The following is a 14,450-nucleotide window of genomic DNA, read 5'->3' as shown; positions in this document are numbered from 1 at the left end:
ACGGGCTTTCTCTAGTTGTGATCAGTGAGGGCTACTCTTTGTTGCGGTGCACGAGCTTCTCATGCAGTGGCTTCTCTTGTTGAGGAGCACGGGCTCTAGGTGCACGGGCTCAGTAGTTGTGGCACGCAGGCTCAGTAGTTGTGACTTGCGGGCTCTAAACCACAGGCTCAGTAGCTGTGGCTCACGGGCTTAGTTGCTCCACAGCATGTGGGATCTTCCCGGACCAGGGCTCGAACCTGTGTCCCCTGCACTGGCAGGGGGGGGGTGGTTTTTTTTTTTTTTTTTTTTTTTTTTGGCAGGCGGATTCTTAACCACCGCACCACCAGGGAAGTCTAAACAAAATTTTTTTAATAAATAAATAAATATCTGGTGATAAGCCATATTTGTTGTGTGTGGTGACTCCAAGTTTTGTGGGAGATATTTTGTGACTGCCTGCCTGCGTGTACTACCTATAAGTAGTTCTGTCGGTTTTCCACTGAAAATTAATTGCTGCTGGCTCTTCGATATTACATGGTGTTCTAAATACTGCTTTGTAATGAGTTACCCAAAAGTTAACAGTGTTTTAACAGAACTAATAATTTTATTATGCTCGTGGATTATTTGGGTCAGGAATTTGGAAATGAATGTCTGAGGCTGCATGATACCTGAGGCCCTGAGTAAAGAAGACTTGGCTGGGGATGACTCTAGGGCTGTGGGCTGGAACCATCTGAAGGCTCATTCACATTTCTGGTGCCTGCAATGGGATGACTCAAAGATTAGGTCTCCTGACTGGATAACTTTCAAAGAACCTCTTCAAGTGGCTTGGCTTCCTCACAACACAGCAGCCCCAGGGTAGCTGGGTTTCTTACAAGGCAGCTGAAGCTCCCAGCATGCCTGTTCTAGTGAACAAAGCAGAACAAAGCATCTCCTTTTATGACAGCCTTGAAAGTCACACAGCATCACCTCCCCAATTCTCTTTTGGTTGAAGTAGTCACAAGATAGTCTAGACTCAAGGGGAGGGGACACAGGTTCGAGCCCTGGTCCGGAAGATCCCACGTGCCGTGGAGCAACTAAGTGAGACCCCACTTCTCAGTGGGAGGGGTATCAAAGAATACTGATATTCTAAGGGAGATGCTATTTTTTTTTCAAATCATCTTACTTCGAGAAATTAATGAAAGTCACGCATATTTTCCTTCAGGAAAGTGTCCATATAGACAAAATTTTGCATGTATTTGGAGTCCATCTTCTTCCTTCCCATTGTATTCAAGAAATAGCCTTAGATTGTCTCGATTCACTGGCACGTATCCCATCAAGAGGGACTCTATATCCCCTTCCCTGAATCTAGGCTTCCTTGTAATTGCTTCAACCAATGGAGAACATCTGCTAAAAGGAAAGGGACATTTCTTGTGCTAGATACTTTCACAGGTTCTCCCACTTAATTTCTTAATTTTCATTTAACTTAGATAATTTTATACCCTTTCTTTTTTTGAAAACAGGTAAAGAAAGTGAAATTCAGAAAGGTTAAGTTGTTTTTTTTAATAGACATAGTTTTTAGAGCAGCTTTAGGTTCACAGGAAAGTTGAGTGGAAAATTACGTTACTTTTTAAATTCACGTGATAATAAGTTGTAGAGACAGGATCCAAAATCAGATCTTTACCAGTTGCTTTTTCTGATATATAATCACTCTCTAGATATTAAGAGGCATATTATTCTAAGCATAAGATCTGACATTTCACTAGATACAAAACTGAACCTCTTGCTGCAATGTGAAGGACTAACACTGTGGGACTCAACTTGCAACAAACACTGGAGGATGTTCAATCCTTTCTTACTCTATAACCTCCCACTTTAACATTGTTATAGTAAGAATTCCCTAAATTCACTTTTTAAAATGCTATTTCTGTCAATTGCTTTTGCTCTTCTTTCTATAATCTTTCAATCTTGCTTTAGGATTACATTTCTACACTGCGTGATCCTTTCATATACTTTCAGAAAATTAAGGAAGTAGATACCCAATTAAACATAAATCCACACAGTTCTAAACACAACTCATTGGTCACTTTTGGAGGATAAACTTGTTATTTTAAAAACTGGTAAATACAGAGAATAAATCAAACATTTAACTTTTCAGGATGAGGTCTATCAGGGTAATCAAATACTTGATGAGAAAGTTTCTTTCTGTAGCTATCTTCTAGCTAATAAACGCAGAAGGAATGACTGAATTAAAATATTACCATTTTGCAAAGTCTTAATGAGCTAATGGAGCCAAGTAATGATCACCAGTGGCCACTAACATCACAAAAAGCAATACTCTAGGAAGTATTCTTGCCCAAAACAACAACAACAACAACAACAAAAAGTGTAACCTAAATCAAGTCAGACCTTGGGTCTAACTGCCAGTTAACAGAGGAACATTTTAAATGACTCCACTGAAAATACAGTCAGCAAAATCCAGAATGTGGAAAGCTCCATTAGGGCACACTGCCGAGTCAGTTGCTTCAACAAACAAATTTCAAGAAAAAAAACCTGGGAAAATAAACTTACTGAATAAAAAAAAAACTGACATCCTCTTCTAGCCATGTTGGCATAACTGGTACTAGAATTCCTTCCTGCCTTAAGTGACTAGACAACTAGACAAAACGTGAAGGAGCTGTGTTTTGGCACTGGCTGCTGAACAATGTAGGACAGTGAACCTTGAGGGTAAATAAGTACACAAGGTGAGCCCAGATTGGCTCCAGTGTTCTGCCTGCGGAAACCGTCCCAAATGTGGCCTTGGGAGATGGAGCCCAAGCCAAGCACAGCCCCTCACTGTTTACTTAGGGACGCAGAGAGCAGAGGGCTGGCTGCTGAAGCAGCTGGAATTTGTGCAGTACTGAGGGTTCTGGGAAACAGAGAGGCACAAGGCCTACCAGACAGCGGCTGGTGCAAGGCTGAGAGCTGAATAGAGATTCCAGAGGTTGCAGGGCTGGGAGAAGTTGAAGTCGTAGCCCAACCCGAGCAGACGGACCTCACTGAGCCCCACAGGCATTCAACCGGGACCAGAAAGATCAACTGGGCCCTCAGTGGAATAAGAACCATGCACATGCAGAGCAAAGGTGGGCAAATTAAGACCTGTGAGCCAAACCCAGCTCACTTTCTTATAAATAAAATTTTATTGGAATATAGCTATGCTCATTTGTTTATATACTGTCTATGCTGCCTTTGTACTATATTAGCAGACTTGAGTAGCTGCAGCAGAGACGATAGGGCCCACAGAAGTTTAAGATATTTACTATCTGGCCCTTTATAGAAAAAGTTTGCTGAACTCTGCACTAGAGTAAGAGCCACACTCTAGTACTAAGAGCAAAACAAACAGATCTACCCTACCAAGGAAGAAAACCACGCCTGGCAGAACAGCATAATCTCCACAAGGTATTATCCACTTGGGAAGAATATACAATTACATATATGAAGAACAGAAAAATGTGATCCACAGTCAAGAAAAAAAAGTGAATAAAACAGAAAAAGACCCTGAGATTACCCAGATGACAGATTAACAGATAAGGACTTTAAAACAGCTGTTATAAATATGTATGTACAAGTACTTAAAGGAAAAGATGGACGTGAGTAAACAGCTGGGAAACCTCAACACAGAAATGGAAACTATAAGAAAAGAACCAAATGTAAATTCTAGAACTGATAAGTGCAATATATGAAGAAAATTTTAAAGGCTCCTGGCATTTGGAGATACATAATGAAAAATCTACAGATGAAATTATATTTCTGAGATGTGCTTCAAAATAATCCAGCTTGGGGAGGGGAAGTGGCTGGGGGTAAAGATGAAACAAGAGCTGCCATAAATTGATGACTATTGTAACTAGGTGATGGGCATGTACTTGCTCTCTCCACTTTTCTGTATGTTTGAAATTCTGCACATTCAAAAGCTAAAAAAGAAAATCCAGTCTCTACAAGAAAAAACTGTTTTAACTGAAAAACAAGATAATGTTCAAATGAAGCTTTGCACATATCTTTCCTTATTCCTCCCATCTTGCCAAATTCCCAAAGACATATAGCATCCACTCTGCATTTTCAAAGATTCCCAATGCTTGGGGAAAGTGAACATTTCATAAAAACTGTGAATATTTATGTAGGTGATTGCCATTCTCTCTATCTTTCTCTCTCTCTCTGTATGTTCTACAGTTTGACACACATGGATATATCAATATTTGATTTCACAAAATGAGATTATATTAAATTGCTCTAATACTTGCATTTTCCAAATAATATATGTTGTGAATATCATTCCATGTCAACAAATAGAGGTCAAAATCTTTTTTTTTTTTTTTTTTTGGTTAACAAATAGAGGTCAAAATTTTTTTTTTTTTTTTTTTTTGGTTACTGACTGCACAGCATTTATCACTGAGGGTCTACGTGCCCTGTACCGTGTATTAAAGTTCATAATTTCAATGGGAGACAGGAACTATGCGTTACAGAAAGCTATTTCAAGCAGAGGGAAAACATAAGAGCACACATGGTTTGAGGGACAAGTCTGACTTTAGGGAATTCAGGGTCATGATTTGATTGTTAAGTATGCTTTAATTTATGTAGTAACAAGCCATATCATAACAGAGTTTATTTGTATTTGTATTAAGGTACTTGTTAAAAAAAATCATATAGCAAAAATCCATCTCCATTCTCAGCTATCAACATGAATAGAGTTTAAGTCACAGGAAGCTCCTTATTAATAGTATCGATATTTTCCAAATCATCCATGGCCTGCATCCCAAAAGATGATTTCTAAGTTGGTTTGATGAAACTGAGCATCAGTAGGAAACATTTTCCTACTGATGCTATACAAAACAGTAAGGATCTCAGGTCAGTTGACAAAAGTTTAAAGTACCTAATTTATGATGTAAAATAGCCCCTCCCCTACCTGGAGGTTAAATTTTTGGAAAACCACTATCATAAGAAAATTCTTAGTGGAAGAATCTATGGCCTTAGAGTCACAAATGAACAAAAGCACTTGTAAAAATTTGTATATTTGTTAAAGACAAGAATAATCAAATATTAGTAGCATTATATGCATCTTAAATTACAGTAATGAGTATATATAAGTAATTTCCAGTTACCATTCCTTGATCATGGAAATCTTAAAGGTGTTCCTTTCCTATATTATAAATTACATAGACATTTTGCTTTGTTGCAGAGAATATGCACAGTAAAAGAAATTTTCCCCTTGGGTCTGGTCCCATTCAAACATTTGATATCTTTTGTATTTGCTTGGTTGTTTTTTTCTTTTATACAGTTTTTTAAAAAAAGGTTTGGAAAATAAAAATGCTATCTTCTCAATGTATAAAATTCAAACACATCAATTATAAAGAAAGTAAAAATCAGTACAATCTCACCATCTGGAAATAACAGCTATGAACACTTGGGTGAGCATGATGCTAGATATTTCTTTGGGCATATATACATATAAGGAAATAAAGATACAAACTTTATGTAAGTGGGATTTACTGTTCTATACCAGCCTTTTCTCCTCTATGCATGTCCATGACTTTTTAAGTCTACAGTATATCTACATCATCTTTTTAATGGCTGCACAGCACGCCATTGCATGGATAAACTATAATTTATTTAGTCATTCTCTTACCAATGGACATTTCAGATTATGGTGAATACTTCCCAATTACCATTATTATAAAGTTACACTCTTATTTATCCATCTTTGTACACTCATCCTATTGTTCTCTCAGGATAAACTCCTAAAAGCAGAATTGTTAGGTAAAAAGTATGTATACCTTACACCTTGATACACATTGCCACACAGCCCTCTGGAAAAGCCAAACTATTTCACACACCCACCAACTGTGCCTTTCTTAGAATTTCTGCTGGACTTGCCCACAATCTGCCCCCTCTCCTCTCACTGGCATCAGTTCCCTCCACATGGACTGTGGAAGGACAGCAGGATAGGGATTAGGTCCAAGGGTTTACTTCCATCAGCTTCCTTCATCTCTCCCATGACTACACTGCTTAAGCCTTACGCACTTCTCTTTTAGAGTTCTTCCCTTCCCCCTCCCAACCTCTTTTTTTCTAATTATCTCCAGTAAGTCTGACTCACAACTCAAATTACCTGGAATTCTCACAGTTGCCCAAAAAGGTATACAGAAGTAACACTGCCTTAAATTAATCTTGGAGGGAGATGGACTATAAAAGGGGGTGGGGGCAGGGAATAAAGTCAGTAACTAGGCCGGTCATATGACAAAAACTGACATTTTGAGATAAATTATTCTTTAGGCCTACCATATAATTTTTGTGAACAAATGTTTCTACAGGAGGTTGCAGTCTGAAAGGTCTTTCATTTGGTTATGAAACTGAGTACTTACTATGTGCACACATTGTACGCCATGTTTTGGGAAGACAGAGATGCAGAATATAAGATTCTTGTCTCTAAGAAGCTCCCATTCTAGCAAGGGAGATGGAGGTGTAAACAAATACTTTTCAGATAAGTGTGCATACTCTGATACAGGGTAATAAGCGTTGTGATAAAGGCATGCCCTGAGTGCTATGTAAGCAGACTGGGTTAGTTTAGCCTGGGCAGAGGTAAATACAGCTTCAAAGGAGAGACAGCATTTAAGTGTGGCCTTGAAGGATGAATGGTTTGCTGGGTGAAAAAAGACATTGCAGGAAAGCAATTAAGGAGGTACACAATGGCAAACCTTAGCAGAGATATGAGGTTAGAAAACTGGCAGGACCTAAGGCTGAAAAGGTAAACTGAGGCCAGACTGAGCTGGTGCTATCCTTCGATGCTGAGGGATTCAGACTATCCCAGCAATGAAGCGTGCCCAGAGGTTGTTTTTAGTAGGGAAGCATAATAATCAGATCTGAATTTTAGAAAGACAGCTGGTTGTGGGGAAGAAGGTGGGCTGAGGTGCAGACCAGTTACAAGGGATGGTAAAGAATTATACCCAGACCATGCAGGAAACCGGAGGCATCCAAGAAATGGGATTTACTGACTCACTGGACACAGACACTGAAGGCAGTGGTGGAGACCAAAAGCCCTTAAATACTTACACTTAGGTACTGCCTGGACGGCGATGCCATTAACGGAGACAGAGCATATATGCGGAGAAGCAGATGTGCAGGAAAATATTCATTTCCATATCGGACTTGTTGAGCTTAAAGGGCCTGTAAGACATCTACGAAAAGATACCTAACAGAGAGCTGGCATTCAGACCTGGTGCTCAGTTCCAGGGGATACTCTGTTGATTTTTAAAAACTGTATAGATTTGACAGTCACTGAGGAAGGTAAATTTGATTGCTGACAACAAAGAGAGGAAACAGGGATGAGGGCTTAGAACAGAATCCTGGGGAACACTAATATTTAAAAACCTAGAAGTAGAAGAGCCTAGTGGAAGTCTGGGAAAATCAGAGAAACAGGAGGCAAGCCAGGAGAGACTGGCTCATAAAAGGAACAAGAGTGTAAAAGAGAAAATGTGCCCCCTTCTTTGCCTTCACCATTCCTTCCCATACTCACTGGGCAAAGGATCTTATGTGCCAGCTTCGAGAGCTGGAACAAAGATTCTAATAAAGTGGGAACTGGGAGTGAGAGATTAAGCAAGGAGAGAGCTCCTGAGGTCCCAGGGTAGGGATTTTGCACTGTGATGAGGGATTTAGTGTCAGTGCTAATATCAGGAGTACCTTCATCCCTAAAAGGCTCTTGTTACCTTCTCTCTACCTTCCAAGAGACTAATCCATCCTTTCCCCTTTCCAATGTCACTACTTATAGTTTCCACCCATCCCTTAGCCCATGATAGAACAGAACAAATTTGGCCAAGCTGCAGGGCTTGCGGGATCTTAAGCAGGATCTTAATTCCCTGACCAGGGACTGAACCCATGCCCTTGGCAGTGAAAGCACCCAGTCCTAACCAATGGACCACCAGGGAATTCCTCAGAAGAGAACAAGTCTTAACAGCCTCTCAATTCAGTAAGCTCTTGAGCCAGGTACTGTGCTTATTAAGATAGACATATAGATAAGACACAGTTCCTGCTCAACAAGAATTAACAATCTAGTTAGGAGTGGGGATGGAGAGAGGAAGTAGGTAACTACTATACAGAGGGTGTACTGTGATTAAACCTACAATGAGCTGGAGAGTCATGAGAGAAACCTTACGCCCTTCTTAAGAGGTTAAAAAATCTCTTCTGGGACTTCCCTGGTGGCACAGTGGTTAAGAATCTGCCTGCCAATGCAGGGGACATGGGTTCGATCCCTGGTCCGGAAAGATCCCACATGCCGCGGAGCAACTAAGCCCGTGCGCCACAACTACAGACCCTCTGCTCAAGAGCCTGCGAGCCACAACTACTGAGCCTGCATGCCACAACTACTGAAGCCCACGCGCCTAGAGCCCTTGCTCCACAACAAGAGAAGCCACTGCAATGAGAAGCCCGCGCACCACAATGAAGAGTAGCCCCTGCTCACCACAACTAGAGAAAGCTCACGCGCAGCAACGAAGATCCAACACAGCCAAAAATAAATAATTTTTTAAAAAAATCTCTTCTTCCCATTTTCCAAGAGGGAAAGGTGCACATAGATGCTGATGATAAATCCTGGCACATAAAGCCTTATAGTGGATTAATTTACATCAATCTAAAAGGGTGAAAAGGAGGAAGAGAGAAAAGAGAGGACCCTTCATAAATTTACCCTTCATTTTCAACCCTGGGGGGCAGAGAGCAGGTGGTATAGGACAACCTGTCTGCAATGCATAATAAAAGTAATTATGAATAGCCCATAAAGGGGCCTTTCCCTATCACTAAATCTCTTCCTGATGACATATTTTCCCTCCCTCTTCTAATCAGAAGATCCCCCTCCTCTAGTCAGAAGATAACCCTCTTGTGGGGTAGAGTGGGATGGGTTACTATAGCTATTTCTGTAATAGCTTTTTCCAAGACTGTCTGAACCACCATTTGTCAAAATCATAAGTGACAAAAAAGATGAATATGGGGCTTCCCTGGTGGCGCAGTGGTTGAGAGTCTGCCTGCCGATGCAGGGGACACGGGTTCGTGCCCCGGTCCGGGAAGATCCCACATGCCTCAGAGCGGCTGGGCCCGTGAGCCATGGCCGCTGAGCCTGAGCGTCTGTGCTCCGCAACAGGAGAGGCCACAACAGTGAGAGGCCCGCGTACCGAAAAAAAAAAAAAAAAAAGATGAATGTTATTTCTATACTCTGCAAAGAGATTATATACATATGCATACATATATGTGTGTGTATATAACACGTGTGTGTGTGTGTGTTTTGGCTCCTCCTCTACCTTGACTATCTGCCCAGATCCTCTTCACCATTACCTGCAGTGCACAAAAAAGAAGTCTAAACGCCATTATTTCTTGTCAAAGGAGGAAACAGAAAAAAAGTAACTTGATTAGTAAACAGAGTTTGGATTGGAACTCAGATCTTAAGAGATGTAAATTGGTGCTCTTTTCACAAGGCTGTACTCTCACACTGGCCTCCACTCTCCCTTCCAACCAGTCCAAAATACTGCCTACATCACCTTCCCTTTACACATCTCTCACCTCATATCTTCCTGTGGCTCCTTAGTCATCTCCACTAACACTGTATTACACTGAAAGACTGAGGTCTATCTGCCTACCAACCTCCTTCCTCTCTAAAAACATCTTCCTCTTTACTTCTCACACATGCTCATCATACTTGTCCTGTCTCATCTGAACTTTGCACACTGATTTCTGTGAAGAGACCATGCCATGCAGGGCAGAGGAATGAGCACTTAAAAAAAAAAAAAAAGAAAATCAGTGCTATGTTCAAATGCCCATTTTGCCTCTTACAATCTGTAAAATCTTAGTCTTATTACTTAACCTTTGTCTCACTTTTCTCATCAGCAGAGAATAATGCCTAACTCACTGGGTTTTAAAAGGTAGCTAGCATATGTTAGGTGCTTAACACAGTATCATGTACTTCAAAAGCACTTAATAAACGGTAGCTATTTACTGTGAAAATAACATTTGCCTCATAGGACTGTTGTTCCTACATGCCTGAAACCTAAATAGCCCTTGAAAATATTTTAATTTCCTTCTTCCCCCATCCTTGAAACAACTTCCTAGTTCTTTCCAACAAAGATTCAGAAACCGGTTCAAATCCAACAAAGATTCACCAGCAAAAGTATTTGCACATTTACTAAAATCTCACCACTCACACAAGAGTAACACCTACTGAAAGCTAGCCAGACAAAATTTCTCCTCTTCTTAACTTTAAGTCAATGGAAGAGAATAATCACATTTTGCAAGTTCCCCAAAAGACGTGTTGTACCATGCCAACGGATACAAGTTGCTTTCTCTGCGGCAACTGGGGGTCCAGGCGCATTTCAGTTACTGTAGGTTCATCGCTCCGCCCCAGGAATAAAAGAGTTTGCTACAGCAATAACACAACTGACGTGGGCGAAGAAAACCTCAGACAATGTCCCATAAATCTCAAGGAGGGACTGCAAATAGATGCCACGCAGTGACGTGATCTAGGCAAGTGACAAATGAACACCTGTGGGTATGTTCCTGTGGCAATGTGTCATCGTGTATCTGCGTGTGTCCGCAGAAATGAAAGCACATTCGTGTGTGCCGAGATGTCTGATCGCGGATGTGTATTCCTTTGAACCAGACTTGCGTAGCCAGTGAGCGACAGTGAGAAGCCCCGCGGGGCTGTCCTCCAGGTGCTTACCTCTACTGACGAACAGGTGGACGCCCCTGGGCGCCGCCATGTTGGCGTCGGTCACGTGGCCGAGAGCTCTCGCCCCCGCCCCGCCCCGCCCCGCCCCGCCCCGCCCGTTGGAGCAGTCCAGTCGCAGCCTTGCCGAAGACCGGAGGCGCCGAGGCCGCCAGAGGGGGAGTGCGCGTGCGCGGCGGGAGCTGACTGCGGGAGCCCAGGCGGCGGAGCGGCTCGGGCACAGGGGCCAGTAGGGGAACCCGCGGCCGGCCGAGCCCGCTCTGGCCGCGAGAGACGGGCTCCAGCCGCGGTTCGCGCGCTCGCTCTGAGCCCCCGCGCCCAGGTGGGATGGAAGAAGCCTGTCAGGTAAGCGTGGTATCCAATATTTGTAGCATCAACATTTTGGTGCATGGAACCGTAAAGTTGGGAGGAAAAAATAAAGCACAATCTAGCGTTCAACATAGCACTTTGCATCGTCTGCCCTTTGTTGCAAATTATTTCCCTGGATTCGGTTGAAAGGTAAAATTTGGTTCAAAGTCACCAGCTGCCCCTTTGCTGTCCCAGAATCTACATTACTCAGCAGAGACAACAGACAAGACAGGATCTGTGTGCAGCTGCAAAATCTATTCTGGGTACCAGAGTGGGTATATTCAGGGGACTTCTCCTTCCCCAAGGACACCTCGAGCTCAGCGGTATTAAGTGGAGTCTTAATCCTAAATTTGACTTTTAACAATGAGAGGATGACGTCTGCCAATTGCGCTGCCGAAAGATGAAGCCTACAGAAGGCTAGTTATGAATCAAGTGAGGGAGCTGATGTATCCCTAGTAATGACAGTGTCAATTTTTACCAAATTCGCTGTTCCTCTTATCTGCATTCTGGGGCAGATTCCCATTCTGTCATGGACCAGGTATTAATCATCTTGGTAGCCTGGTACCCAGCAAAGAACCTGATATTCAAGGAATGTCTGGTGAAGGAATTGAACTCTGCATGGACCCAGTCAAACCAAGAATTTAACAGTCTCCAAATGCAGTAAAGATTGATAAGGATTCTTGGTGAACATGTGTGATGTCTCCTAATTAATATTTAAGAATTTAATTTAACTACACACTCCGTGAAAAACCCAGACAATTCAGAAATGATTTTTTTTTTTTTTTTTGTGGTACGCGGGTCCCTCACTGCTGTGGCCTCTCCCGTTGCGGAGCACAGGCTCCGGACGCGCAGGCCCAGCGGCCATGGCTCACGGGCCCAGCCGCCCCGCGGCATGTGGGATCCTCCTGGAGCGGGGCACGAACCCGTGTCCCCTGCATCGGCAGGTGGATTCTCAACCACTGCGCCACCAGGGAAGCCCCCAGAAATGATTTTTTAAAGAAAGGGTAAATCCCCTTCCTCACCCTCTCTACACACCACAATCCCACTATTTAGTCAGCCACTGTGTGTCATTCCATGCCTTTTACAGGCAAATATGTGTAAAGATTTTAAATGGAATCACATACTTACTGTTGCAACTTGCTTTTCCACTCATAAGCATCAAATCTTAGAACACTTAGAGCTCATTCTTTTTAATGACTACATAGTCCTGATGTTTTTACTTTTTTTTCACATCTTTATTGGAGTATAATTGCTTTACAATGTTGTGTTAGTTTCTGCTGTACAACAAAGTGCATCAGCTATATGTATACATATATCCCCATATCCCCTCCCTCTTGCGTCTCCCTCCCACCCTCCCTATCCCATCCCTCTAGGTGGTCACAAAGCACCAAGCTGATCTCCCTGTGCTATGCAGCAGCTTCCCACTAGCCATCTATTTCACATTTGGTAGTGTATATATGTCAATGCTAGTCTCTCACTTCATCCCAGCTTCCCCTTCCCCACCGTGTCCTCAAGTCTGTTCTCTACGTCTGCATCTTTATTCCTGCCCTGCCACTAGGTCCATCAGTACCGCTTTTTTAGATTCCATATATATGCGTTAGCATACGGTATCTGTTTTTCTCTTTCTGACTTACTTCACTCTGTATGACAGACTATCCCTCTACTGGATATGTACCCTGAGAAAACCATAATTCAAAAAGAGTCATGTACCACAATGTTCATTGCAGCTCTATTTACAATAGCCAGGACATGGAAGCAACCTAAGTGTCCATCGACAGATGAATGGATAAAGAAGATGTGGCACATATATACAATGGAATATTACTCAGCCATAAAAAGAAACAAAATTGAGTTATTTGTAGTGAGGTGGATGGACCTAGAGTCTGTCGTACAAAGTGAAGTAAGTCAGAAAGAGAAAAACGAGAGTGAGTTTGGGTAGTTCACTAGAGGACACATCTATACTTCCTGGAGACCCAGTTTTGTATGCTTTTGGGTCACCTTGAAAGATAAAAAGAAAAAATGTTTTCCACTGAGGTAAATAAAATATACAAGGATGAGAATGAAAAGTACTCTTTCAGGTGACTTCAAGCCCCACCTTTTTCAAACACAGATCAATTCCAAGGAGAGAGTTTTTGAACGTGCTAATCTGTTCTCAGTGTAACTGAAGCCAACAATCTGAGTGCAGGAAAGGAACCTGAGAGTTAGCAGAACACTGGGTCTCAAGAAGTGTGCAAAGAAAAGAAACCTAGAAGTCCCTAGAGAAATGTCAGAAGGCATTAAGCCCAATTTCAAACACATCTGAAATAGAACACATGTTCATGTGATTCAGCTCAGCCAATCCTTGGAAAACCAATGCACAATTTATTTCCCTGAAACTGAAGGAAAAGGAAAAGGAAACACTATGAGAACTCAGGTGGCACCACCGTAGTGGAATCCAGTGAGGAAATTTCCAATAAGTTCAGCAAGGATGTGGATATGCAGGATGAGCTAGAAATGAAGCAGACATGAACTTGCACAGGTGATAGCTTGTGCACCGATTCTTGATTTAGCTTCTTTCATCACATCCTTCTGACCTTAGAAAGATTAAGAACTGCCAGCATGTGTCCTCCAAAATCATCAATTTATGAGATATATGCATACTGATCAACGGTATAAAAAAGGGCTGGACCCCTGACATCTAAGATCTGTGGCAATTCTAACATCTGTGATCCTGGGTGTTAAGGCATTAGATTGCTTTCATTTAGTTGAGTAACTACTACTGACTCACTTCTCTACTCCATTTCTGCCCGTCTTCCCATCTGTGAAATGAAGGTTAATTATGTTGTGGCACTTCATTGATTTGAACTCCCACCATTATTCAGATTTTGTACTTGTGTTTCTTGAAAAAAAATGTTGAATAATTTTTCAAAACCAGGGTTCAAGAAATAAAGTATAACTTCCTAATACCTTCAGTTTCTGTGTCCAGAAATTCATTCTTAAATGTTAAAATATTTTTATTAATTGTGATTAATTATTGCTTTATAAGTCTTTTACCTTGGTTTTTTAAAAGATTGTCTTATTAGCATCTTTTAAAATCTAATCTTTTATTAAAAAAATAAATTCCAACGTTCTCATTTTTAAAAAGTCATTTTTTTCTTTCCTCCTTCTTCTACTTAATGATAGTTTATTTTAGACTTATATTACATAACTTTTTCAAAAGCTGTATATAAGTTTGTGATAAAATTGAATTTATATTGGTTTCTATAATGTAGATACTGAATTTGTAATTCAGATTAACAATTTAAAATGCTCTAGGGATTATGCTACATGAAGTAAATCTCTTTTTTTAAAAAATTAATTAATTTATTTATTTTTCGCTGTGTTGGGTCTTCGTGGCTGCTCACAGGCTTTCTCTAGTTGCAGAGAGCAGGGGCCACTC

The 14,450-nt window shown here is 41.5% G+C and overlaps 1 protein-coding gene across 1 annotated transcript in view; it reads right to left on the bottom strand.

Moving 5' to 3' along the window:
* Positions 1 to 11,125, bottom strand: part of METAP1D (methionyl aminopeptidase type 1D, mitochondrial) — a 79,266-nt gene extending 68,141 nt beyond the window's left edge. Inside the window, 3 exon segments of the mRNA XM_007458837.1 lie at positions 10,679 to 10,757; positions 10,759 to 10,836; positions 10,838 to 11,125. Of these exon segments, the coding sequence (XP_007458899.1) occupies positions 10,679 to 10,757; positions 10,759 to 10,836; positions 10,838 to 11,125 (445 nt within the window).
* Between the last annotated feature and the right edge of the window lie 3,325 nt (positions 11,126 to 14,450).

Source organism: Lipotes vexillifer, unplaced genomic scaffold (assembly GCF_000442215.2).
Source record: "Lipotes vexillifer unplaced genomic scaffold, Lipotes_vexillifer_v1.1 scaffold1306, whole genome shotgun sequence".
NCBI classification, from domain to species: Eukaryota; Metazoa; Chordata; class Mammalia; order Artiodactyla; family Lipotidae; genus Lipotes; species Lipotes vexillifer.
Note: the sequence above shows the minus strand (reverse complement) of the source record. Positions and strands in the feature narration are given on the sequence as shown.